General features: G+C 42.7%; 1 protein-coding gene across 1 annotated transcript; it reads left to right on the forward strand.

Annotated features, from left to right (window-relative positions):
* Positions 1 to 8,977: 8,977 nt before the first annotated feature.
* Positions 8,978 to 18,069, forward strand: LOC133385998 (collagenase 3-like). Its single transcript, XM_061629609.1, has 6 exons — positions 8,978 to 9,119; positions 11,786 to 12,009; positions 12,099 to 12,244; positions 14,458 to 14,583; positions 16,394 to 16,555; positions 17,957 to 18,069. The coding sequence occupies exons 1-6, from the start codon at positions 9,012 to 9,014 to the stop codon at positions 17,968 to 17,970; spliced, it is 780 nt and encodes a 259-aa protein (XP_061485593.1). The 5' UTR covers positions 8,978 to 9,011; the 3' UTR covers positions 17,971 to 18,069.
* The last annotated feature ends 9,227 nt before the right edge of the window (positions 18,070 to 27,296 follow it).

Below are 27,296 nucleotides of genomic sequence, written 5' to 3' on the forward strand. Positions count from 1 at the left end.
CTCTGGCAGTGACGGAATGGACAAAGGGGAGAAGTTAACCCCCCCCCCCAGTCTCTCACAGAGCAGAAGTGGTGAGAAGTGGTGAGAAAAAAATTCTTTCTCACTAATTTTAGTTGTGCATCTCCTCTCTTTTTTGGTAAGAGGCCACGCTATACAGAACATATAGCTCTCTCCATATAATCAGGGATCCTGCAAAGATAATGCATACAGAGCCTATGTGCACATACAGTTTGCATATGAAGCATAGGATCTGGATGGAAGAAGTTAATGCATGGAGGTCAAGGGTGGAACCTCTTTTCAGTATAATCTATTTGAACTAGGAACACTTGAGGAATTCAATGTCTGTTAATTTCCTTGTTAACTGATCTGATCTGCACTTCACAGACTAATGTGTGGATAGGAATGGAATTGTCCTTCAGGTTTTGCAGTGCTCCAAATTTTGTCATACAGTCCTCACCTCTGAAAATGTACCCAAATGCATTAGAATGTTTGTTTTAGGACAAACTACCATTTAAAATATGTACATTGAGATTAAAAATATTTAAATGCTACTTTATGATACTCTTTAAATACATTTTTTGTTATAAAATGTATAATTAAGTACATATTTACATACAAATGTTTGTGGGTTTTTTTAAAAAAATCCAGAACAATTCAGAAATGGGGTAGACCAGTTTTATGAATGAACTTATGTGAAATTGACATGGTTCAGAGACAGACTGATTTGTCAATGGCTTATTGGAACAGGACTTTTATTAAGATAGATTGCAACTTATACTTCATTCATTCATTCATTCATTTTTCAGATCTTCATTTTTGCTAATTAAGGTTTTCCTCTATTTCAGGAAGCTTATCATGGGGCTATAAATGTCACAAGGATCTGAGGAGACGCTTGAAATGGTTATAAAACAAACTAGTTTCTTGATGAAGCATGAAGGCAGGAATCCATTCTAGACTTAGGAGGACAAAAGACTAGCCTATTTTTTTTCCTGGATTGTGGGTAACCAGCAGCTACAGTTACTCATCGTTACACAATGGGACCACGTAAGGTTGATGTTTTAGTCATGATGATATTCTTTAATATAAATTTCAGGCCATGCTGGCATCTGAAGGGTCTCTGACCTTATTGATTTAGTGTATTTCCCTGCTAACTTTCCATAAAATTCTGTTGCTGACTTGCAGAAAAGTCTAATTTAAAGTCTACAATTTTAATCAAATAAAATCACACCAAAAAGAACAAAGCAAAACAAGCTGCCATCAAATAAGCATTTGTTAAGTGTCAGCACAGATTGTGAAAATAACTGTCACAGCAAACATTGTTTTTTTTAAAAAATGAAAAAGTATTTCTCCTCCAACAAAGTGCACTGAATGATGGGAACAGAAGAGCCTTCCTTATGAAGCATAGGGTTGTATCAAGTACTGCTCCTGTTCAGAGTAGACCCATTGAAATTAATTAACCTAAGTTAGTCATGTTTATCATTTTCAATGGATCTACTCTGAGTAAGACTAGCACTGGGCACAACCCATAATGTGGAGGGCATTAGACAGAAAACTCCATTCTGTGCACTGCTTGATATATGCATTTAAAGGAGAAATCCCCCAGGAATGGTTTCTTTTCAGGGTGCTGTTATGTTGTGGAAAGCCATTGTTCCACACAGAACCTTTCCCTCTATTCCACCCTTAAAAGTGCAGGAGTCTAGGATGGCCATGGGTCCTGGATTTTTCTGGCTTGTGGGTAATGGATAGATACAGTTACTCATCATTTAACAAGAGGACCACATAAGGTTGATGTTTTAGTCTCCCTTTATTGGGAGGGCTGTCAGAACAAGACAGTCCTTAGTCTGAAGGATCATCTGGTCCAAGTCCAGTTTATAAAAGGAAGAGCAGGACCTTAAAGTTGCCCCCCAACAGCGAGCACCTGGAGAGTAGGAGGAGCAGGCACACAGCTCACCTGGTCAGAGACTTCCCCTCTCTGCTGAAATGTATTGCATTTCTGTTTAGATTATAGTGATTACTTCCAAATTTGCATCCATAAATGCAATTTAGCATAATAATAATAATAATAAATAATAAATTTAATTTTTGTGTCGCCTATCTGGCCGAAGCCACTCTAGGCGACGTACAAACTAAAATTCAGTAAATTACAATACAATACAGATAAAATACAATAAAATCAGTACGATCATTAATCACAGCAGCATGAAATCAGTTAGGGCGATCAATAGATAATAAAATATCCCAAAAAAGTTAGCCCTCCCCGGAATTCCTGAAGGCCTGTCCAAAAAGCCAAGTTTTTAATGCCGGCGAAATATATCCAGGGAAGGGGCATGGCGAAGATCGAATGGGAGGGAGTTCCAGAGAGTGGGGGCCACCACTGAAAATGCCATCTCTCTAGTCCCTACCAACCTAGCTGTTTTCGTTGGTGGGACTGAGAGAAGGCCCTGTGTGGCTGATCTGGTTGGGCGGCTTAATTTGTGGTACTGGAGGCGCTCCTTCAGATAAACTGGGCCGAGACCGTATAGGGATTTAAAGGTTAATACCATATTTGGATATGCAAATTATATGCAAATATGTGCTCTCTCGCTCGCTCTCGCTCCCTTTTTCTCTCTCTTTTTGGCGATGCACAAGTGACCCCTAACAGTAGCCTCTCAAAATGTGGACTTCGTGCTTTACAATAGCCTTCCTGATTTGTTCGTATTATACCTCTGATACCAAACAGACATCAAAATTCCTGGCCATACTATGGAAAGCTATTTCATGCAGACTCCTTGTAGTAATTACATCACATAGACTGGGTATTGCTGATCCATTTTATCAGTAGCAGCTGGTGGCTCCATGTCAGCAGAACCCACTTCAGCACCTTGGACAGCTCCTTGAATGTTTGGACTAAAACCTGGAGCAGAGTCCACTGCCCCACAAACATGGAGTCACCAGCTGCCACTGCATTCTACTAAAACACACCATTTGGGAAGGGCTGTCCAATCTGCCATTCTTGCCATCTTCATGTTTCAGACCAGATGGTTTTACCCCTGATGAGCCATTATACTAGGGATTGGGAACCTCAGGCCGGGGTGGTGGTGGGGGTGGCAAATGCAGACTTCCAGGCCTCCTCATCTGGCCCTCTCCTCAGGCCACACCCCCTCTCTTCAGGCTGCATTTCTCACTGAACCTGCTTTGCACCCTCTGAGTTTTTGCCTGACTGGACTGGGCCTTTGGACTCTAATAATGCTACCTGTGCTCCTGGACGGAGGATAGAGGGTGTGGACATGTGTAGAAGCTAGCCTACTGTGCAATGGTAAAATTGACATTTGTTTCCCTGCCCACCTTTGCAGAGTTGGGTGGCCTGTGACCTCTGGAACACTGCCCAGAAGGGAATGCAGCCCTTGGACCAGTGGCAGCTATTGGATCCATGTCAGTGGGGCAGGGGAATCTGCTCCAGGTTTTAGTCCAAACTTTCAAGGAGCTGACATGGAGCCACCAGCTGCCACTCCTCAGGCTGGAAAAGGTTCCCCATCCCTGCCTTATGCCCTCCCCACCTTAAACTTCCTCCTTCCCATCAAGGATACATAAAGGCAGGTTGAAACTGTGATTTTCCATCTGCAGCAAATAGCAGCTGAGGGTTGAGGGACTAAAACAATTGGGACCACAGAACAAGGGGAAGGCCTTCCCCCATTCCATGGCAATCCAAATCCCCAGTGGATTTTTTTAAAATAAGGATGCTTAGGGTTCCAATCACAGAACTCCTGTGTCATGTAACAATCAATTCCAGTTGATCTGTTTCATTGAGGCAAATTCTAATTAGTGTGGGCCAAATTTAATTAATGGGGATAAGAGTTAAGGGCATTCTCAGCTTTTTAAAAGGCTGTTTTGGTTCTGCTGTGTGTTACTATAATAGAGAATGCTGCCAGTGAAGTTGCTAGAGCTGTATGTGCAGAGTAGAGTTGTAAAAGCAACAATCCCACTGATCAGCTGGAATGCTGAGTGCCAAATGGTGTTCGACGTTTAGTATGGTGGGGTACAAAGTGTCCTTTTTTATTGCAGGATGAGCACTTTCACTCAGTTAATGTTCTTTTATCTTTTTGATGTGTTTTACATTTTGCATCATGTGTAACTGTGTCACTTTGAGACATTTTTTGCAAAAAGCGACAAAAAAAGGAAATAATAAATAAATACAGCCGAAGTGCATTTCAGAAAAGAAAGTGGAAAAATGAAGAGAGGATTCAAGATTATTTATATTTTATGATTTCATTTCCTGTTTTCTATTCTCAGATAACTTTACTTTGTCCCAAAAAGTCATAAATGGGTCCAAGAAAGGTGACCTGTCTACATCTTATATTTTCCCAGGCTTTAATAAACATGTACATTTAGTCATTAGTATTATTTGTCACAGTTTCCTTCCAGTGTTTTGCAACCAACTGTACGTGCAGCAGTGATAAGCTGACAGTAATATGATCACCATATATGCTACAAGTCTGTCTGTGCTTGATTCCATCTACAGTTTATTTAGCTAGCAAACATTACATAATTGGCAGAGCCAGGCATTCTTTCAGTTTAAATGGCATCTAATACCAGTATTGCAACACCTTACAGCAGAGATGGCCCCCAGATGTAGTTGGACTACAGCTCCCATCGTCTCTGGACATTGGCCATGCTGGGTGGGGCTGATGGGAGTTGTAGTCCAACAACATCTGGAGAGCCGCAGGTTCCCCATTTCTGCCTTACAGAAATCCTCATAACCTATCTATTGCCAGTTTTCTAGTTTCTAGCTGCAGCACCTGAATGGGAAGGAGGAACATACCTGTTTGTGCATCCAGTATCTCACCTGCTTTCACTGACGCAGTGTGTGAATAAAATTCTCATGACATGGAAGAACAATTTAAAACCAACCAATAAACAAAACAAAACAGAGCAAGAAAAAATAAAAAATCCAAGCAGCTGAAATCAATTTTAAAAACTCAATTCCAAAAATCATCGCCAATCTAAAGTGCCTGGGCAAATTGGAAGGTCTAGCATGTCATCAAAAAGCTTGTACTGTCAGTGCTAGGTACCTAGGTATTAGGAAAGGTATTCCAAAGCTGGCGTGCCACTGCAACAAAGACCCTCTCCTTTGTGGAAAGTCTTAAAGAGGGTACTTGGAACAGAGCCTCTCCAGAAGATGTTAAAGTATGGGCAGGCTGGTATGGGAAGAGGCACTTCTTCAGGTATTTGGGTCTAAAGCCATTTACAGCAGGGATGGGGAACCTGTGGCCCTCCAGATGTTGTTGGACTACAACTCCCATCAGCCCTACCCAGCATGGCCATAGCCAGGGATGATGGAAGTTGTAGTCTAACTCCATCTGGAAGGGCATAGGTTTCCCATCCCTAATTTAAGACTTTAAGGGTAAGCACCAGCACCTTAATTTGGGCTAAGAAGCAAACAGGCAGGCAACATAAACCTTTCAAAATAGGTATAATATGAAGAACTCTGGCTGTATCCATCAAAATTCTAGCAGCCAAATTGCTGTTATTGTCATTACTCCTAATATACTTGTTACTAATGTGTTGCACAAAAAGACAACTTAACATATTTAAAACACGTGTAATATATATATATATATATATATATATATATATATATATATATATATATATATATATATATATATATGTATAAACACATTTATACAAAAACACATTCACACAAAACCCATACACATCATAAAAAATACACCAAGCATGTCCCCTCCACCATAACAACAGCAGAAAGCTTCAGCAGCACATTAAAAGCAGACATCATCATAGTCCATCAAAAGCTTGGGCAAAATATACTTTTTTACCTGATGCCACAAAGATGACAGAAAAGGTGGCAGGTGGACCTCACTGGGGAGACTGTTCTACACACATGGAGCCACAACTTTAAAGCCACTTTCCTTTGTCATCCTCTTGCAAGCCTTCCTCAAAGACGGGATCCAGAGAAAGGCCTCTAATGATGACCTAAGGATCCAAGTAGGTTCACATCAGGAAATGGGTTCCAAAAGATACTGAGGTCCTGAAGCAACTGAAGCTTCCATATCATCTTTACGGGTGACCCTACAGATTACAGTAATCCTGGCAGGAGTTTACCAGCGTGAGGAACCTTGTGGCTAGGCTTCCAGTACCCAGTAATGGTCACAGATGGCAAACCAACTCAAGCTTGTAAAAGGCACTCCTCAAACCACCTGAGCTTCAAGTGACCATGCTGGATGAAGGAGTAATGTAGTGCCAATGTGGTGTAACAGTTAGAGTGTTGGACGAAGACCCGGGAAACCAGGGTTCAAATCCCCACTCAACCATGGAGCTCGCTGGGTTACCTTGGGCTGGTCACAAGTCTCTCAGCCTAACCTGCCTCACAGGGTAGCTGTAGGGATAAAACAGAGGGGGAGAACCATGTATGAAACTTTCAGCTCCTTGGAGGAAAGGTGGGATATAAACGTATTAATAAATAAAATATCCCCAAACTTTGTAGCTACTCTTTAAGGCAGAGTGGAGCCCCATCCAGAGTAGGATGAACACTAATTTCCTAGACCCAAGAACTACACACCCACAGTGCCTCCATCTTGTCAGGATTCAGCTTCAGTGTCCTGGCTCCATCATCCAGCCCATGACTGAGTTCAGACAGTGATTCAGCACAGCGTAGCACCTTTCCTTCTACTCAGTGGCAACTGGTGGTTCCATGTCAGTGAGGCAGTGGAATCCACTCTGGGTTTTAGTGTGAACTTTGAAGGAGCTGTCCAAAGTGCTTGGACTAAATCCCGGAGCAGATTCCACTGCCCCATTGACATGGAGCCACCAGATGCCACTACTTGTAATGAGTGAACATGAGTTTTTGTTTATTAAGTTGTAGCCTATCTTATACTTCTTTCTTTACCTGCAAAATGCAACTACAATAAGGATATGGTAACATATGGATTTAAATTTAACTACTTGTTTAATCAGATGAAAACCTAATCAACACAAGCCCTTAATTTCTTGACAATCTACCTTTCAATGTACATTTATTCATTTCACAGTTCCCCAATCAGTGAGATGTTCCAGGGACAGCAAAACGTGGGTTTAATTTCCTTTGGTTGAGAGAGCACTATTTTCTGAGGCAAACAGAAAGGGGTTATTAAAAGTGGATGAGACCCAATTCATGGAAGAGAAGGCTATCAATGGCTACCAGCCATGATGGCTATATTCTAACTCTGCTGTCGGAGGCTGTATGCATCTGAATACCAGTTGCTGGGAATCAAAAGTAGGAAGAATGCTCTTCTACTCAGGTCCTGCTTGCAGACTTCTCATAGGGATCTGGTTGACCACTGTTAGAATACAATACTGGACTAAATGATCTGATCAAGCAGGACTCTGAATGCTCTTATTAAGGTTATCCTATTAGGCAGCAAATCCACTTCCTCACACTAGGGCTGAAAACACACTAACCCATTTGAAGTGCAAAAGTGTAGTTTTTCTCAATCCAGAATCATTCATGCTTGTCCTCAACATGTTGCTTTCAATCTTAGATTGATTCTAGATTCCAGCTATCCACAAAGGTGGGTGTGGTTACTTGATTCACACTTGAAACACCTTTCCTTGATTAGGTTATCCACACCTTTTCCTCCCTGCACATGCCCCAGGTGAATGAAGAAGGAAGTAATGATTGCGTTCTTGGTAGATACCCACCCACAACATCATTGGGCAGGTGTGGATATACCCCCCCCCCATTGCCAGGACCAGTTACATCTGTTTTCAAATGGACACACTGTTGGATAATGCAGAACTGACCTGTAGTGAGCTTCTGTTTTCAGAATGAAACCAGTTTCTTAAGAAGTACTTTTCAGGGGCAAAAAAAATATGCAATAGATCTAGACTGTGTGTGGACTACATGGAAGAAAACCAAATACTCAGTCTCCATTGATCCTAGAATAAAATGCCGTGTATATGTAGCCCAGATCTCCAGAGAGATACTATGCATCTCTCAGATGATTTCAGTCATTTGCTAACACCTTGTACACTGTTTATTCCAAACTCACAAGTTGCTTTTACACACCCAAGGCACAGGGGAGAAATTCAATTCAGTTCGCATTTTAAGCCAAATGTATTTGATTCACACTTTCCAAAATGATATGAGAACTGAAATACAGGCATCCTTTGAAATTTGCATGTATCTGAATTTTGTGATGCAGTTCTCCAACCAGACATTTACAAAAGCACATTTATTAGGGGAAAGTGTGCATAAAAATGAATAGATTCATGAAAATAGCATACAAAGGTGCATTGTATTAGGAGAAACTGGTTGCAAAAATGTGTTCATTAGTCAAAAAGGCATACATAAAATGTGTTTATTAGGAGAGATCTGCCCTAAAATGTTGGAGAGTTCTCATGAGGACTTTTTAAATAAAAATCACAATTTGCTGCAACTAAATTTAAGATCGGAGAAATAACAAGTTGCAAAAACTTAAATTTACAGATCCTTCCATCCTTAACACACACATAAACAAACACACACAGACCTTGTTCATCAACCCCTCCTTTAACTTGGGGAGGGGGAGTCCCCATCCATAAACTCTGGTAGGTATCTTACTGAAACACAAGGGATAGGTTACCAGGCATCTCACAACTGTTAGCTCTCATTGAGGCAACATCAGCCAGCCATCCTGGTGTATTAACAAACAATCTCTCTAACAAAGGAATGGTCTGCAACAGAGATAAGGAAGTCAGCTTGTTGATATTCTGTGGCTTTATCTGATGACAGTTAAGAGGAACGATGTCAGTCCTTTGAGGGACTGACAATCATTACACAGCTTTTTAGAAAGTTATTGCAGTTTTTTCATTTATTGCAGAATTCTAATACTTAGAATATTACACGCTTGCAAAACCACAGAGTGTGACAACATGAGTCATTAGGGGGCTACCACTAGACATTAGGTGCCTCTGTATAAATTGGCTATCTGTGGTTAGGAGACATCACAGACCAAAGATTCTCCTTCAGTACAGGTCCTTCAATAAGGTGCAAGATGAAGTACATCCTCATCTGCATGGCACTTTTTCTGCCTTACAGCTTCACCATCCCAGTAGCTCTCGATCCTGAAGAACCAAGCATTGACAATCTGAAATTTCTAGAGGTATGTAACATCAATATTTTACCCGCTGCATCATACAGTGAATAATAGCTGCCCCACTGTTTTATTTTTCATGATTTACTATTGTAGGAAAGATGTAAATTTTGTAGATAGCATGCAGTATGTTACTTTTAGGTCTACATATCCGATCTTTCTTCCAATATAAAAGTGATGTACAGTGGATTCCCAGGTGGTCAACCATCTAGGCCAGCCTTTCCCAACCAGTGTGTCTCCAGATGTTGTTGGACCACAATTCCCATCTTTCCTGACCATTGGCAATGCTAGCTGAGGCTGATGGGAGTTGTGGTCCAACAACATCTGGAGGCACACTGGTTGGGAAAGGCTGATCTAGGCACTGACCGGACCCAAACCTGCTTAGCTTCAGCAAAGTGACAGTATCAGGTGTCTTCAGACCATAGCCCTGGTCTGAAATTGTGGTTTGTAATGGCTTTAGGTACATTCACAAACTTTAATTGAAAAGAATATGGTGATCTTAGTTGCCTAAACAATGGCCAAACTAGATGTGACCCTGGCATATTGAAATAAGACTCCTCTCCCCTTGCTTTATACACAAATGAGGCAGTCAAACAATTGCAGCTGGGTTACTGCAATGCACCATATGTGGGGCTGCCCATAAAGACAATCTGGAAGCTGCAGCTAGTTCCTAATACTGCAGCCTGGTTGCTGTACAATATCTCACTGTAGAGCCATACAGAATCAAAACTTTAGAAGATGCACTGGCTGCCTATATGCTGCTGTGCCCAGTTTAAGGTTTTGCTTCTAGTGCACAAATCCCTGAATGCTCAGGACCCCAAAACCTGAGGGAGTGCATCTTCTGCTTTGTTCCAGCCCAGGCTTTAAGATCAATGGAGAAGGCCATTCTGGTGATTCCAGGGATGGGCAATGCCCACTGTGCAGTGATGCAAGGCAGTGCTTTCTCTATAATCGACATGTCAGTTGTGGAACACCATCTGATTGGAGATACAACTGGCTGCTTTTTATTATTATTATTTGAAGGCACATTTATTCATTCAGACTTAGGAGAGAAACTGAGACAGTAAGGCCATATACGATACTCAAAGTATTGAGATGTTCGGTGGAGTCCACTACACAGTGGGTTGAATTAAAATAAGTTCTTCTTAGAGTAGACCCACTGCAATTAATGTACGTGCTTTGTTGGCGGGGATGTAAACTCAGAGGATCATTTCAACACATGTGATGGTTGTGTGATAAGATAGCCGTCCTCTGGGAGGTAGTTTTCCGGGAAATACATAACATTAGCAGCCAGCCTCTTTTAAAAACTCCAACGCTACAATTGCTAAAGTTATTTCAAGGAGAAAGCAGGAATTTGCATTTTAAGCCACTGATCAGACATTTACTAGTGGCAGCCAGACTAGTGATAGCCAGGTATTGGAAGGAACTTGAAGGAACATCTCTGACAAACTGGTTTACTAAGATTTGGCAGATAGCGCTAGCAGAAAAACTGACTAACAAATTGAGGATGGCATGTTTACAGTAGACTGGCATTGCTTTTTTGCCTACATGAATAATAAAGGCAATCAGGGCCTCCCAACAGCATTTTAGGTCTCCTGGCTGCTCTGATTGATGAATTTATGACTTCCTTTTCTGATTACCCTGCAACATTGTTTGAAGATGGGTCAAGCATCTCCCTCTGTGAATTGCTACATTTCAATGATAGTTGTATTAGGGGAAGGATGTTGTAAAATCTTCAATAAATACCTACAGGGGTCCCTTCACTTGCCCAGGGTTTGCTTGCCTTGGAAAGAAGGTTGACAGAGACTATGGTGTCTTTATGATATGTGGTTTATTTACACTTATTCACAGTCTGAACATAAGATAGGGGGGTTCAAAGTATTAGCAGTCCAATAGATCTTGCTTTTATATCAGGCTTATATGAGGCATCCTGAAGCCATCATGTATGGAGCAGGCCTCTCTGCATGTCTCCAGTTGCCTGCCTTTCCTCAGATTCAACAAAAAACACAAGCCTCTCTTTGGCCCCAGGGATGGGGGGGGGCTCTTCTGAAGAGTTTCAATAACAATAGGATTTCCCAGGCCCATTCACCAGTTACGGGACACTTGACAGACCCATTAGCCTACCTGGCCACTCCATTAGATTAACAAGGGAAACTCCTCTGACCAGCAGAGCAGGTTTCTCAGCTGCAGATCCCACCTCCAGGTGTAGATTTCCAAATCAGAGGCTGGAAGGGGACTCACAGAAATCATCTATCTCAACCCCCAAACACCCATAACACTACTAAATTAAAAAGAAATTAATGAACCTGAATTAGTCATGTCTATTAACTTCAGTAGGTCTACTCTGACTAGCACTGAATACCACCCAATGTGTTTTATGATGTTTTAAGATTGCATGGTATTAATTTTCCTACTGTATGTAGGGTTTTATGTATTGTTGCATACTGTCCTGGGTTGGAGGACTTTCCCAAGCAGATTTAGAGGGAATGCAGTTTCCAAAAATTGCTTTCCTCCCTGTTCCACCAATGGAAACCTTACTGTCTGCTGAGCAATCCATCAGATACAATCCAGTGTATGCCCCAGATATCTCCATCACACCATCCCTAAAACATCCTTTGCAAGGGACAATCCATGCACTAAACACTCTTACGGTGGCTTTTTACTTCCTGATCCAGAGTTATCTCGATAAGTTCTTCCCATCATATCATAAAGCCAGCAGCCGTAGCCTGGAAGAGCAACTCAAGGAAATGCAGCAATTCTTTCATTTGACTGTCACGGGAAAAATGGATAAAGAAACTATGAATGTAATGAAGAAACCTCGGTGTGGAGTCCTAGATGTCTCAGAAAACCACAAATCTGCAGGGGTATCAAGATGGGGAAAGAATCTGCTGACTTACAGGTTAGCTCTAAGTGTCTTTTTCTTTTTTTGAAATCTCAGAACTGGCATTTCCTGAATACTAATATTTTAGTTTTCTCTATTGCTCAAAGGATTAATAACTACACCCCGGATATGCATAAATCAAAGGTGAATGAAGCGATAGCAATGGCATTCAAGGTGTGGAGTGATGTAACCCCACTGCAGTTCAAGAGAACTTTTGGACCTGCTGATATTGAAATTTCTTTTGCATATGGTGGTAAGGGCTACCAATATTTATCAATTACCAAAACAAACCATGCATGTGGAATGAATATACACAGCTTGGAAAAGTTACTTTTTTGAACTACAGCTCCCACCAGCCCCAGCCAGCATGGCCATTGGATTGGGCTGATGGGAGTTGTAGTTCAAAAAAGTAACTTTTCCAAGCTCTGTGAATATATATATATTTACACACACAGAGTGTGACATTTTCTGAAGCATTACTCAGGGGGTAGGGATAGGAGAGGAATTCATTTAAATTTGCATTTAAAGCCAAATCTATAAAATCTGCACTTTCTGAAACAATATGAGAACTGAAACAAAGTCATCCTTTGAAATTCACACTTATTTGAATTCTACAATTCATCAGCAAAGCAATGTTTACAACAATGCATAAATTAGGGGAAAGTGTCCCAAAAATGCATTAGTTAAAACAACATACAAAAATGCATTGTATTAGGAGATATTGCTTGCAAAAAGGTGTACATTAGTCAAAACTGCATACAAAAATGGGTTTATCAGGAGAAAATCACACTAAAATGGCTGCTTATGGGGAGAAGGACAAAATATAAATTTATTTAAAAAATACATTTCACAACAATTTTTTTAAAAAAATACTACAAATTGCTGCAGAAATGTGGAGAATTGAATTTAAGACTGGAAAAAAATGATAAACTGAGAGAACTGAAATTGACAGCTCCTTCCATCCTTATTCAGGGGTCAATCATTACAGAACTGTGTCTGAGTTAACTATGTTTTTAAAAAAGGCTTGCATGCTTTGACTGCTCAAATTCTAAGTCAAGATCTTTGTCCCTAAACAGGGCCCAAGATATTTTGCAACAGCATCCCCCTCCCCTGCTAGGGCCAACACTTTACAAATTACTTCCTGCTCCATTCAGACACCAGTCCTCCACAAAGTTTCACCCAAAGCAGATTGTTTCATCCTGCTGCATGGCAGGACCGGCCCTATCCTTAACATTAGTGCTATTTGGAACCTATTAATCCTAATTAAAAGAATTAAGCCCTGACTAGCTGAATTAGAGATAACATAGTTCTGTTTAAAAATGAAGCCAAGGGGCCAAAATATGCATTCTAAAACCACCCAAAAGCAACAACCATCAAGACCAGGGATGACGAACCTGTGGCCCTCCAGATCTTGTGGGGCTCCAATTCCCATCGGCCTCCAGGGATGATGGTAGTTATAGTCCAGCAACATATGGAGGGCCAAGGGTTCCACACCCATGTCCTATAGTCACAAATCACTTCCCCACAAACCACTGCTTCCCACGGTTACCTCTTCTTACACTCCATAATGGATCCACAACAACATCTCTCCTCTCCTCTTTCCTTTTTCCTTCTCTCTCTCTCCCTTCCTCTCTCTCTTTTTCATTCTGCTATCTGAAAACTCATTTTTGAGCCACCAGCCAGCCCTTGTCATCTCTGCTACTTTTTTGTTCCCTACCAGGAGCAATTAATTTTGTTCCGGCCTCCCCCCACTTGGGGTGCCACAAAGACAGATTGGTGACATCATGGCTTCCTTCTCCCCTTGGGATCCTGTGGTTCCAGCTGCTGTAGATCTCCTAATATGCATGAATATTAGGTGCTCATTCATCCATTCACTCACTAAGTACTCACCCTGCCTTGGGAACTACATGTACTGCATAATTCTATCTTTGTCTAATTAAAAGAGTTTAATGGGATTTACTCCTGGGTAAGTGTATATAGGACTGCAGCCTTAGGCTCTTTGGGAGCTGATTCGGAGCTGCAATTTGACTGCCATTACAGTTAGAGCTTCCAAGCTTCACATCCTTTCCTCTAGTCCAGGGGTAGCCAATGTGGTGCCCTCCATCAGCACCATCCAGAATGGCCAATGGTCGGGGATGATGGGAGTTGTAGTCCAACAACATCTGGAAGTCACTACGTTGACTTCCTCCCAACTCTAGTCCCATTTCTCACTCCTCGGTAGTGCCTGAACATTCCTAATTCTTGGAAACATGAATCAAGGATGCACAATCAATTATGCATCTCACCCAAAGCTTCACCACTGCCACCACTTCTGCTGAGGACATGTACTGTTCATATATGACCATTTGGAGAGTCCAATAGTCAAAGGGGCTGGCTACATGAGCAGGCTGAAAATGTCAAGGTATTGCACCTAACTTAACTGCAAGTTTTTGCACTGACAGTAGCTATATTTCCTTTCAAATTTAGCTCACGGTGACTATAATCCTTTTGATGGACCAGGAGGAACATTGGCTCATGCTTATTTTCCAGGATCAGGCATAGGCGGAGATGCTCATTTTGATGAGAGTGAGCAGTTTTCACAATACAACAGAGGTAAGCCATTCCTTAAGAAGAATGTTTGTCTGATTGATTCTAGCATTTCTCTTCCTTCTTTCAGTACCTAGAATAGTAAGGCAGTTTACAAGCCATAAACAACCATCAAATCATTATCAAATAAACATTATAGAGATAAAAGCATAGCTATAACAAAATATTAAAAGCAGCAATCAACAAAAGTAAATTAAGAAAAGCAATATCCCAGAAATACCTGCTGAAATTATCTATTTTCACTGAGTAGTGATGGGACCAGGCATGCCTCTCTAGGGAGGCTGTTTCAAGTTCCGGGCACAACAACTGAAAAGGCCCTGCTAGAGATGTTTCAGAAATTCAATCAATATGAATTTTGAAATGAACTGACCTAAGCGACACCTCCCAAACTAACGTGTGGATCAGAACCAACAGCACAATCCTAATCATATCTACCCAGAAGTAAGCCCTATTGAATTGAATGGGGCTTACTTTGGTTATTCACCAGCTTTTATACTTTCCAAATGTTCTGAAGCAGTTCTCTGCTACTGCTGCTGTTGTTTTTAAAAGTATCAAAATACATGTTAAAATATGAGAGAAAATGTGTGTAGATTATAAATGCACTGATGGGAATAACTAATGGTTGAATGCATGTGAAGTTGACTTGGATTGGAATTAAACTGATTTGCACCTCCCTACACCCTACATCTCACATCCACTCGCTGGACATCAGACGGCAGAGAGAACAAAATAGGGCCTCAAATGTGAAACAAAGTTCAAGTCATATCTCAGTGGCAGAACATCTGCTGTGCATGCAGAAGGTCCCAGGTTCAATCCCTAGTATCTCCAGGGTTGGGAGAGATCCCTCCCTAAAGTCCTGGACCAGAAACGCTGGCCAATGTTTAATAAAGTTTTGAAAACCATGCATATTTTATTAACCCACTCAATAAAATTGCCAGATCTCCCAAATTCTTTAAATTGTTCAGAACTAAAAAAAAAAAAGGCATTAACGTCGGTGATGCTTCCTGTGCTAGCTTTTAAGTTTATTTGACACAGAAACTAATATGTGGGTGTATTTCACTTTCCTTATAAGGGCTTTCAATTAATTTTTAAAATCCGAATTAATTCTTCTGTTTTCTTTATTGCTCAACTGTACATAGGCTCCCTTTTTTTAAAAAATGGATATCACTAAACATTATTAACATATGCCCATTGTAAAGAGCTGTATGTTGAGATGGAAAAGAGTCCCATGCACATGTTAGCAGAATGCAATGAATTATTTGAAACTTATATACCTCAGTTCCAGTGGAACATACAGAAGAGTACTTTAACATGGTATATTTCCTCTTTTGAAAACTACCAGTCCAAGAGAGCCAAAGCACAACTTATACCAATTTCTGTCTTGGATATGCAAGGCAATGCAGGCTGTCCACAGGTTTCCTAGTCCATAAGAACATAGGAGGAGCCAGGCTGGATCAGACACAGAAACATATCTAATCCAATAAAGTATTTCCTAGTTGCCAAGCAAATGCCTATGGAAATCCTACCAAGCAGGACTGAAGAGAAATTGCTCTCTCCCACTGTTGTTCCCCAGCAGCTGGAATTCAGAGATAATGCTACCATATGAGGAAAAGTGTAATAGTGGCATGAAAAATGTGCTACGTTGTGACAGTTTTTTGTGTGCTACATGTGAATTGGGTGTCATGCACAAGAAAAGAGAATGCAAGTGAGTGTGTTTATAGGCTGGGAGTAGATACATGTCATCTTATATTCATTTATGTTATGCACTTAACACTCATTTTACCCCCTTCCCTATTTTTCTTCTTCTCTGTTTTAGGAGTCAACCTGTTCCTTGTTGCTGCACATGAATTTGGGCATTCCTTGGGACTGAGACATTCGAATGTCCCAGGTGCTTTGATGTACCCTACCTATTCCTACGTTGACCCAAAGAACTTCTACCTCCCATATGACGATAGGCGAAAGATTCAGAGATTATATGGTAAATTCAGTGTGAAGAGTCTGCTTCCCACAATTAATTCCATTTTAATTGGAGTCGGCCTCCAAGAGGTCTTTTGTATCTTTAAAAGTTGTGCAGGGGGGAGGGAGAATTCCACCTTGTGGTTTTTCCCATTACACGGTTGCAAGAACACCTGCACTTGGCTGACTTTCTCTTCTCCTAAAGATACAGGATCAGTCTCAGGGATTGAACCTGGCAACCCTAGTGCTGAGAGTTCTTAGGAGGCCCCTATTCCTTTCCCAGAGCTACACATGTCACAGTGGTTTAGCAAACAATCCCTCTTTCCAGGGAACTCTGGACACTTTAGTTCTGGGAGGGGAACAGGAAGTCTAACAACCCCAACCCCGGTCATGCACTGCATCAATGTGGGAGAAAGTACCTACATCAGCCGCTGGCTCACAGAGAGAAGCTCTTTGCGCCTCTCGTCTGTGCAGAACTTAAGGGATGGTGAATGTCCAACCTGGCATCCAATTCAAAGTGGGCATGTTTAAGGGGGTGAGCAAGTGCAAACAGGAGCTGAGCTGGAAGAGCAAAGAAACTCTCGTGCATTGTGAATGTGAGACCTTTTGCAAGCACATAGGCAACCGCGGGCACTACATTGGTCAGTCACGGTTTTTATCCCTGTGGGAGGAAATCTGAGGATCAGCCCCCTTCAACACTCGTGTGTTGTCTGGGGAGCATGATCTGTGCGCACATTATAACTGAGGGGGCAGGCCTAATCCCACTCATTCATGTTGGCCCATTCATGCATTTAACACTCATTGCAACCACACATCTGAATGGGGCTTGTGAGTATTTAGAATATAGAGCAAAAAGGAATTTTATATACTGCAGGCAGAAAAATATTATCGGTGTTTCCATAACGTTTAAAAATCATAAAATCAGCATGAAATATACAAAGGTTGCAGTACTATATCAGGTGTGGGTACATTTGGCCCTCTGGATGTTGCTGAACTACAACTCCCGTCCTCCCTGGCCATTGGCCATGCTTGCTGGGGCAGACGGGTGCTGTAGTTCAGCAACATCTGGAGAGCCAAAGATTCCCCACACCTGCTATTTATCCATTTGCCTAGGAGTAACACCCATTGATTTGTATGGGAGGTATAGGGATTTGAAGTAAGGGTACCTGACCTGATGTTTCTAATCTGGTTGTAAGGGAAATAAGTGTAAAGCAGTCACACTGGCGCTTAAAATCAAACAGAGTGTTCAAGGAGCAGGTTTACAAAGAGAATAAGTAAGAGTGTTTGGAAACCTGGACTTTCTTATTGAGCAAATCTTATCTAAAGATATTTGTGTAGACATTTGCCTTATTTCTTTGGAGATTTTTATTTCTGTGCTTGATTTATTTCTAGTCTCCTAAATGTCCTTCTCTTTCTTCCTCAGGAACAAAGAAATGAAACCCTCAAAAGAATCTCATGCTGCATTTCAACACTATGAAGTATTTATATTTTGTTTTGTACACATTTGTTGGGGGGGGGGAGTCCTTTTTTCCATAATAAAGCCAAATGCTTTAAGTCTGTGTTATCTGCTTGCATAACATTTATTTGAGAAATTTCTTTACTGCACCCTTTGAACAAGTTTGTGGGGCAGCTTTTGAAATAAAAAACTGACTGTATCTATATCTATACATACACACACCAAGAGTGAGGAACCTTTTTTAGATCGAGGGCCTTATTACCTTCTGGGCACCCTTCTGAGGGCCACATTCCAGTGATGGGCAGGGCCAGAGGCAAAAGTGGGTGGAGCAATGGATGCACATTTTATCTTTCTACAGCAGGCTACCTTCCACACACATCCCTCTTTATCCTCCATCCAGGCAAGCAAGAGGCATTATCAGGGTTCAGGGACACACGCTAGCCAGGCAAAAACACTTGGGTTATGAAGATGATAGAGGTGTGCAGCCTGTGGAGAGCTCCAAAGAGCTGCTTTCCTGAGGTTCCCCAGTCCCCAGCCCTCATATAAATTGCCCCAAAGCTACTGTGTTTGATATTCGGGGCACCAGCCACTGAGAAGCCCTTTCCCCCAGTGCCACCTGTCACAGAACTTGGAAAAGTTGCTTTTTTGAACTACAGCTCCCATCAGCCCAATCCAGTGGCCATGTTGGCTGGGGCTGATGGGAGTTGTAGTTTAAAAAAGTAACTTTTCCAAGCTCTGCACCTGCACCACATTCAAGGATGGGAGCACTCAAAGAAGGAACTCCATAAAAAACCTCAGGGGTCAGGCAGTGCTGGGCTGAGACATTTTGCTGCCTCTCGGTGGGCTCCTCCACTGTGCCTGAAGGTACAGGCTAACTTGAGAGTGCAGGGCAGACTAGTCGGAAATGGTGGCACTGGCGCTCCACCCCCTACCCACCCCGCAGCCACAGCCACCTAACTCTGCCTAATGGTAGCGCTGGCCCAATGTCAGGGCTAACCTGTGGGTACTGGTCTAAGAAGAGCTGTGGGAGAAGCCAGTAGTCAAAATTCAGGATGTAGGAACATGCCACAGTTCAGGAAGTCTTATATACTCCTTCCTGCCCAGAATGATCCAATGAGCAGTCTGGGTGGGTAGAGTCAGTCCAGGGCTTGAAGATAAAGGCTGAAAAGGCTGCAACCTGCAGTTCAGTGGTTCACCACATGGGGCAGCTACACACAGATACAGTCAAACCTGACAATAGTACAGTAGGGCCAAACTCACATGGCGGGTTACGTTCCACACCTCCGCCTAAAAACGAAACCCACCGAAAAGCAGAACTCCTTCAATAAAATGGTGCCCGACAACTGAAAAATGCCGTAAAAGCGGAACAAGCACCATATGAGTGGGGCCTTACTCTAATTTTAGCCACCGTATTAGTAGAACGCCGAAAGGCGGGCTGCTGAAAAGCGGGTGGTTCTTCAGGTATCCTGGCCCCAGGCCACGAAGCTGAATTGGAAATGGGCAACATTTGATGGGATAACTCAACCTTCAGATTAGGCTTTTTCCTCATGGTTGTACAGAGGTCTTGTGGCCTGCTTTAGTCTAGTGAATGACTACAGAGTTCTCTCACTTGACACTACACGTATAAACACTGTCTGGGTATGCCCAGATGCTCAGCTCCTACCTAATTTTAGCCTCTGTCAATCCTAATTCACTCCACATGGATGGAGAAGTAGCTGTGATGTGTTGGGGTTGTCTTCTTGTGGGTGGACAACCATGCTGCAGCTCCACTTTCAAACTTTTTTAAAAAAAAAAACTTTTCTTGTCATTTCGTGCCATTAAAAATAGGAGAGCTGGTTAGCAATGTTTACATCAAAGCCAGCTCACAGAGTGGCTTCAGCCTAGCATCACATTTTAGGGTGATCATCATAGGAACATAGGAAGCTCCCATGCTTGGGCCATCTAGCTCAGCATTGTCTACACTGGCTGGCAGCTTCTCTCCAGGGTTTCAGGCAGGGTTCTCTCCCAGCCCTGCCTGGAGATGCCAGGGATGGAAGCTGGGATCTTCTGCATGCAAGGCAGATGTTCTACCCCTGAGCTATGGCCCTTCCAAGAAACAGAGCCCAGGATGAGCTATGCAGATGGAGCGGTGAAACTAGAGATGTGAAGGTCTGGGGGAGGAAGTAGTTTTTTTCTGGTTGTTGTTGTTTTTCGATCATTGTATCATTCCCTCCCCCAATTTTTCAGAAAAACAAAACAGAACAGGCTATGGAAATGAAGCAGGGGGAGCTTTTTCCTGATTTTCCCCTGCTTTTTTCCCAGGCCTTCACATATCTAGGTGGGACTTCACTAAACAGATAGGAAGAGACTTCCTGGGGTGTGGCCTGATGGCACATGATGCAGCAGTACTGCTGAAACTAAGCAGGTCTGGGAGTGGTCAGTGCCTGAATGGGAGACTGCCTAGGTTGGAATCCCATATATGCTACCCTGATTCCCATCACAGAAGTAAGGGAATAGAAATAGAATAAAATTTAAAAGTTCTGTGGGACCAAGTAAATGTGCTGCAAATTGGGAAACAGTTGAGGGAAGGCTACTCCTGGTCAGACACCTGATTGACAAGGGACAGAAAAGAGGATTCGCTCCCGCTGTGATGGTATCCCCCAATGAATGCCCCCAGAATGGCTGGCGTTCAATCATATGGGGAAAAGTAATGCATTTCACCGAGGGACGCAGTTGCACTGAGAACCAAACCTACCCTCCAGCCCTAGCAGTTATTGACCCAGCCTCCAGGGGATCCAACAGAGATGGGTGTGCAATCTGTGTGTGTACATACTGAGATACACAGTACCCCCTAGGTGTGCAGCATCCCCAGAGCTTGGAAAAGTTACTTTTATGAACTACAATCCAATTCAGCCCAATCTAATGGCCATGCTGGCTGGGGCTGATGGGAGTTGTAGTTTAAAAAAGTAACTTTTCCAAGCTCTGAGCATCCCCTTCCATAGACACCATACCCACTCACTTGAAGCAGAAACCTCTTTCGTTTCCATCACATTTTTAACACAATGATCTGGTTCTGGTTTATAAACATTATACAGAAGTTTCTCCCTCTTTCATAACACTAGGACTCGTGGCCATCCAACAAAGCTGAATGTTGGAAGATCCAGGACAGATAAAAGGAAACACTTCTTCGTTCAGCTCATAGTTAAAATGGTGGAATTTGTTCCCTCAAGATCTAGTGATGGCCACCAACTTGGATGGCTTTAAAAGAGGGCTAGCAGTTGCATGGAGGGTGAGGCTATCAATGGCTACTGGCAACATTGGCTGTGTTCTGCTTTTACTGTCGGAAGCTGTATGCCTCAGAAAACCAATTGCTGCAAATCACAAGTGTGAAGAGTGCTGTTGTGCTCATATCCTGCTTGTGAGCTTCCCATGAGCATCTGATTGGTCACTGTGAGAACATCATTCTGGATAGGCCTTGGTTCTGACCCAGGACTAGGAGAACTTCTGTTATGCTATTCTCTTCTTAATTTCATCATATTACTCTTTCCCATTGTTAACATAAAGCCATATTCCTTGACATGTCTTAACGACAATGAGGGATATCCATTGAGTCTGGACATCTGACTGAAAACAAAAAGGTCAAAGAAGAAATTTTATATCTTATGTTTTCCAATGATTCTAAGGTCACAAGGATGGCCACATTAATGCGGTCTCCCCCCCCCAAAAAAAACTCCTACCATACAGTGAACTTATTGAAATTTTACTGCATTCTGATCCTAAAGTCACCCAGGGTATATTTCTATGCTTTCTGATGCAAGACAATTCCAATGTATCTACTTCTCTGTCCCACCTGTTTGCCACTATCAAAAGACAGGTTCTACAATGGCTGTCTTCTACCTCCACTGTTGAAGACAGTATGTTTCTGAATACCAGAGGCTGGAAACCACAGCAAGGGAAAGTGCTTTTGCGCTCAGGTTCTGCTTGCAGGCTTCCTGTAAGCATCTGGTTGGCCACTGTGTAAAAAAGGTGCTGGATTAGATACGGCATTGGCCTGATCCAGCAGGGCTCTTCTTGCATTCTTATATAACTCCCTGATGTAACATTGTGCAACGTCCAGAGTGAGAAGATCACCTGAGAGCCAGCCAAATGTCCTCTTTAGGGCAAGCAGTGCTTCAAGGCAGAAGATTCTCATCCTTCCACTACAGCTTCCTGGATAAACCTTGAAGCTTTAAGTTTGTTGTAACATAAGCATAACAACAGGCAGCCTCCAAGATCTCATGTGAAATATTAAACACAAAATCAGAGTACGGTCCAGCTTCATCCAAGATCAAGGAAATGAGTGAATGTTTTATGTTAATAGTTAATGTGAAAATAAATATGGTGGATACTAATTAATTAAAACAAGAAGGGCAAGATAAGAACCATTGCTATTTTTTCTCATTCTTCAAAGTTTACACCTTGGCTTGAATCATTCTCTGTCCCCCAGATCAGTGGTGCAGCAGTAGGGGCTGGACTTCAGAGCCAAAGTCCAGGGCGCTGCAATCCACCCCCCCCAAGAGTGGCTGATGATGGGGGCAGTGACAAACAGGCCAGGCATCATCACCAGAGCAGATATGGACATGCCAGAGCCCACCAAGGTCAATGCAGATTGCCACAACATCCTTTCTTTTCTTTTTAAAAACATTTTATAGTCCAGTGGCAGCCAGCCAAGTACATTCATGGTTTCAGATGCTCATTTTATACTTCTGATTTAGACAATACATAATCATTTTCTGCAACAAGATGGTGCTTATTCCCAAATAGATGTGAGCAGCAGAAGGAAAAACTGTTTTATTTTTGCAGTGATGGCCACCAACTTTGAAAAGATGGCTGTAAAAAGAAGATTAGACAAATTCATGGAGGAAAAGGCTGTCAGTGGCTCCTAGCCACAATGGCTATGCTCTGCCTCCACACTTGTAGAATGCTTCTGAATGCCAGTTGCTGGAAACTGCAAGTGGGGAGAGTGCTTTTGCTCTCAGATCCTGCTTGCCGACTTCCCATGGGCACCTGGTTGGCCACTGTGAGAACAGGATGCTGGACTAGATGGGCCACTGGCCTGATCCAGCAAGCTCTTCTTATGTTCTTATGGTTCAACTGTTTTTCATACTATTTTTAGTTTGTTCTTTGTTATTGTTCGTGTATTCTAGTGTTGCATTTGTCAGATGCCTTTAGGCCATTTTGAAAGAGACAGCAAATGAATTAATGACTATTCATTCAGTATTTAACTCAGCTATTTACTTGTGGCCAGTTATAGCTTCCCAGAGTGAACTACAAACATAGAATCATAGAATCACAGAATAGTAGAGTTGGAAGGGTCCTATAAGGCCATCGAGTACAACCCCCTGCTCAATGCAGGAATCCGACTTAAAGCATACCCAACAGGTAGCTGTGCAGCTGCCTCTTGAATGCTTCTAGTGTTTGAGAGCCCACCACCTCCCTAGGTCATTGGTTCCATTGTCGTCCTACTCTAACAGTTAGGAGGTTTTTTCTGATGTTCTGCCAAAATCTGGCTTGTGCATGTAAAATCATTGTAGATGAAAACCTACACATGAAAACTTCCCATTCTCATTCCTGAACAGATGTGCTTAACAGAAATCAAACTTATCTTATCCAAAGTGGATACAAACACAGTGGTCTATGTACTAGCTTTGCTCTCAGAGGCAGTATACTTCTCAATACTGGTTGCTGGAAACCCCAGAAGGAAAGAGTGCTGTTGCAACTCTGGTCCTGCTTGCAGGCTTCTCTTGGGCATCTGGTTGACCACTGGGAGAACATGATGCTGGACTAGGTGGGCTACTGGAATGATCTAGCAGGGCACTACTTACATTCTTAGGTGGCCATAAGCACAGCACTGTTTTGAAGGAACGGCAAGAATAATTAATCATTGGGAGAGGGGGTAGTTGATCTGCTTACATTCTTAAAAATATCCTACAGCGTACAAATCAATGACTAAAACAGTGCAATCATTAATAATTTAAAGTTTAAACATCAATTTTTAACTTCCCCAAAATAGTCAGAGCTGAATGGCACATTGTTGCTATTTTTGAAGTAGCTTAATTATCCAGAACTTCCTCCTGTAAGGGAGGGATTTCCCAAGTCTAATTCAGACTGTGGGTAGATAAAATAGTCTGGTTCCCACAAGATGGTTCCAAGAATGTTTATACACTAGAAACAGACAAGGGCCATTTGGCTTTATCTAAATTATGAGCTTACTTTGAGTCAGAATGAGGCTGAATCTGACGAAACAAAACCCTGCCTGGTCTAATCTTTGTCACTACTTTCAACTCTTGAAGGCAAGTGTAGGGAACCTTTGAACCTCCAAATGTCGCTGAACTATAGCTCCCACCAGCCTCAGCAAGCATCACCAATGGCCACGGATGATGGGAATTGTAGTTCAGCAACATCTGGAGGTCCAAAGATTCCCAACACCTTATTTAAGGCCTGAAACCCACCACTGATACTAGGGAACCTGCAACACTGAACCATCTTTTAAGGAGTTTTACTGCATGGCTGCAGGAAATTCAAAAGCTACAAAGAGTCATGCTTAAGCCCCTTGAAATCAAGATAAGTTAGTCACTGCTATATTAAGCTTCATTACTTCAGAGTAAACAGTTCTAGTGGTATTGGGCCCAGTATATCCATGGTTCTTCTCAGTGTCTGTGGAACCTTCCCCCAGAAACAGCACCTAGCTAACCAATGGAGACTGGTGGCTCCAATGTCAGTGGGGCAGTGAATGTGCTCTGGGTTTTAGTCCAAACTTTCAAGGAGCTTTCCAGATGCTGAGCACCTTGGAAAGCTCCTTGGAAGTTCAGACCAAAATCCGGAGTGGATTCCACTGCCCCACTGACATGGAGCCAACAGCCTCCACTGTAGTTAACCATGTTGGAAAGAAAAGTTTCATAACCTGCACCTAGTAAGGAGCTAAAAGAACATATTCTGAGAACCATTTCCTAGTAACATCTCTGCATGCTTTGCTTTTGGAGCCTTAGGTAGCCATCCTAATTCTACCTCCAGCCTGGCAGGACTTTACAGAGCAGCAGAGCCACTGCTGGATCTGCAGCCCAGTTGCACACAGCAGCCAGGGCAGAAGGTGGGGGACAGATAGATTTCCGCACCAGCCTATAGCTGATGCAGTGATCAGGCCTGGATTGGGCCTAATGCTATCCCATGGCAGCAGTGCCGCCAGCTCAGGATCCAACAGATTGAGACTCAGCTCAGCCCCCCCCTCACACCCAGAGAGCTGTTTCAGGATTGGCTGCCACTGGTGGGATCCCACCAGTGGCACTTCTGCCCACCTGCACCTTTGAGTGGGCCTAAAGGGGGGCTCTGAGTCAGTGGAGTGACATGGCAAGCAGCAGCAACTGACACAAAGCCCAATCCAACACTCCCCCAGTTTGGCACAAAAGGATTCGGATAGTTCTCTCTGCCTTTGTCTGTCCCTGGGATCCCATAGGAAGTACTGGCGGGCACATTAGCACCAGCGGGTGCCATGCCTACGACCTCTAGCTGGTCATCATGGAAATCAAGATGCTGGAGTTTGGTCTAATGCAACAGGGCTCGTCTTATGCTCTTATAACAATGATGCATTGTCCAGTAGAATCAGAGAATCTTAGCACATTAAGCCTGGCATTGAAAATGGGACCCTACAGCAAAGTGGTAGCTTAAATTAGGTCCCCTTCAAAGGATGTTTAAAAGAGGCAATAATGTGGAGGAGGAGGAGGAGGAGGAGAAGGAGAAGAAGTCATTGTGAATGTGCTCCAGATACAAAAGTAGCAATAAGAATATGTAGCAAATTTCACTGTAAGTGTTGCACAGAAAGTGCAGTGGGAGATAGCACAACTCAAGTCCTTCCTTGCCACTAAAGCTGACAGATCAGGCTATCAATGACTTGTAGCCACAATAGATCTATTTTACCTTCACTGATGGAGACAGTATGCCTCTGAATGCCAGTTGTGGGGAATCACAAGTGGGCAGAGGCTTATTGTGCTCATGTCCTGGCTGTGGGCATCCCATAGATCAGGGGTTCCCAAACTATCATCTGCAGACAACCAGTGGTCCGCAAGCTTCATTCAGGTTGTCTGCAGCATCCCTGTAAAAATACAATTAAAAATCATACAGCATCTAGCACAGTGCATTTCAACTGCTGCAACAGGCAAGAAAGTCGTTAAGTGATCCACCAACACTCCATTAGCTACCGGATCAAGTTTAGGTTCTGGTGTGCAAAGCCCTAGAAAGCTTGGGACCAAGATACCTGAAATATCATTTCACCCCTTATATACCCAGTCGATCACTGCGCTCTGCAGGTGAGGGCCTCCTGCAGATACCATCTTATCAGGAGGTCTGTTCCGCACAACATAGGAAGCGGACCTTTAGCGTTGCGGCACTTACCCTTTGGAATCCTCTCCCCTTAAATATTAGACAGGCACCATCTCTGTTATCTTTTTGGCACTGACTGAAGAGCTTCTTCTTTCAGCAAGCCTTTTAAGTAGAGACCTTATCCCAATCTGCATCTGTGCTGGAATTGCTTTTTAAGAAGTTTTTACGATGTTTTGTTTTAATATATTTTAAAGTCTGTTTTTAAGGTGTTTAAAAGTGTGTGTTTTTTAGTGTTTTGTTTGCTGCCCTGGGTTCCTTCTGGAAGGAAGAGTAGGATATATTTTTAATAAACAAACACCCTTAGCAATTTTCAAGTATCTGTGGGGGGAAAAGGTTTGGGAACAACTCTCACAGGCATCTTGTTGGCCACTGTGAGAACAGTACACTGGACTAGATGGGCCTTTGGCCTTTTCTGGGAGGAAACATATTACCCAAACATTTCAGCCAGCCCATTCTGGATTTCCAGCAGTTGAACAGACAGTCGATCTTCCAGAGGGAATCCTTTCAATAGAAACCTTTCAAAAGGTGTGCCATTTTGCAGACTTTTTAACCACTCCGTCTAACCTCTGAAGGTGTCACCTGCTCTAACTGTACAGCTGTCTGTGCTAAAGAGAATGTTGCAATGAGTCTCAAGGGCAAACAATGAAGATTGAGCAAGGGAAAGCAGGTGGGGCCGAACAGTAGAGGCTTTGGCTGCATTTAGAAGAGCCAACTTCCCTATGCTCTGTGGTTTTAGCGAACGAAAGAGTGCATGGCATAGGGAGAGAAGAACAACGTGCCTCTGATCCTAGTATGACATCAGTGGAAATGTCAACAGCATTGGGAGGGGGAGAATACCTCTTTAATATTTCCTCATGATTATTTTAGAATTGTGACGTTTGATCATTCAGAACCATTCACACACAAAAAAGCA

Source organism: Rhineura floridana, chromosome 5 (genome assembly GCF_030035675.1).
Source record: "Rhineura floridana isolate rRhiFlo1 chromosome 5, rRhiFlo1.hap2, whole genome shotgun sequence".
Lineage (NCBI taxonomy): Eukaryota > Metazoa > Chordata > Lepidosauria > Squamata > Rhineuridae > Rhineura > Rhineura floridana.

Coding starts and splice junctions, on each gene's coding strand:
- LOC133385998 (XM_061629609.1), top strand. CDS start 9,012: ATGAAGTACATCCTCATCTGCATGGCACTTTTTCTGCCTTACAGCTTC. Junction 12,010..12,098: donor AAGAATCTGCTGACTTACAG/GTTAGCTCTAAG, acceptor TATTGCTCAAAG/GATTAATAACTACACCCCGG. Junction 14,584..16,393: donor GTTTTCACAATACAACAGAG/GTAAGCCATTCC, acceptor TCTCTGTTTTAG/GAGTCAACCTGTTCCTTGTT.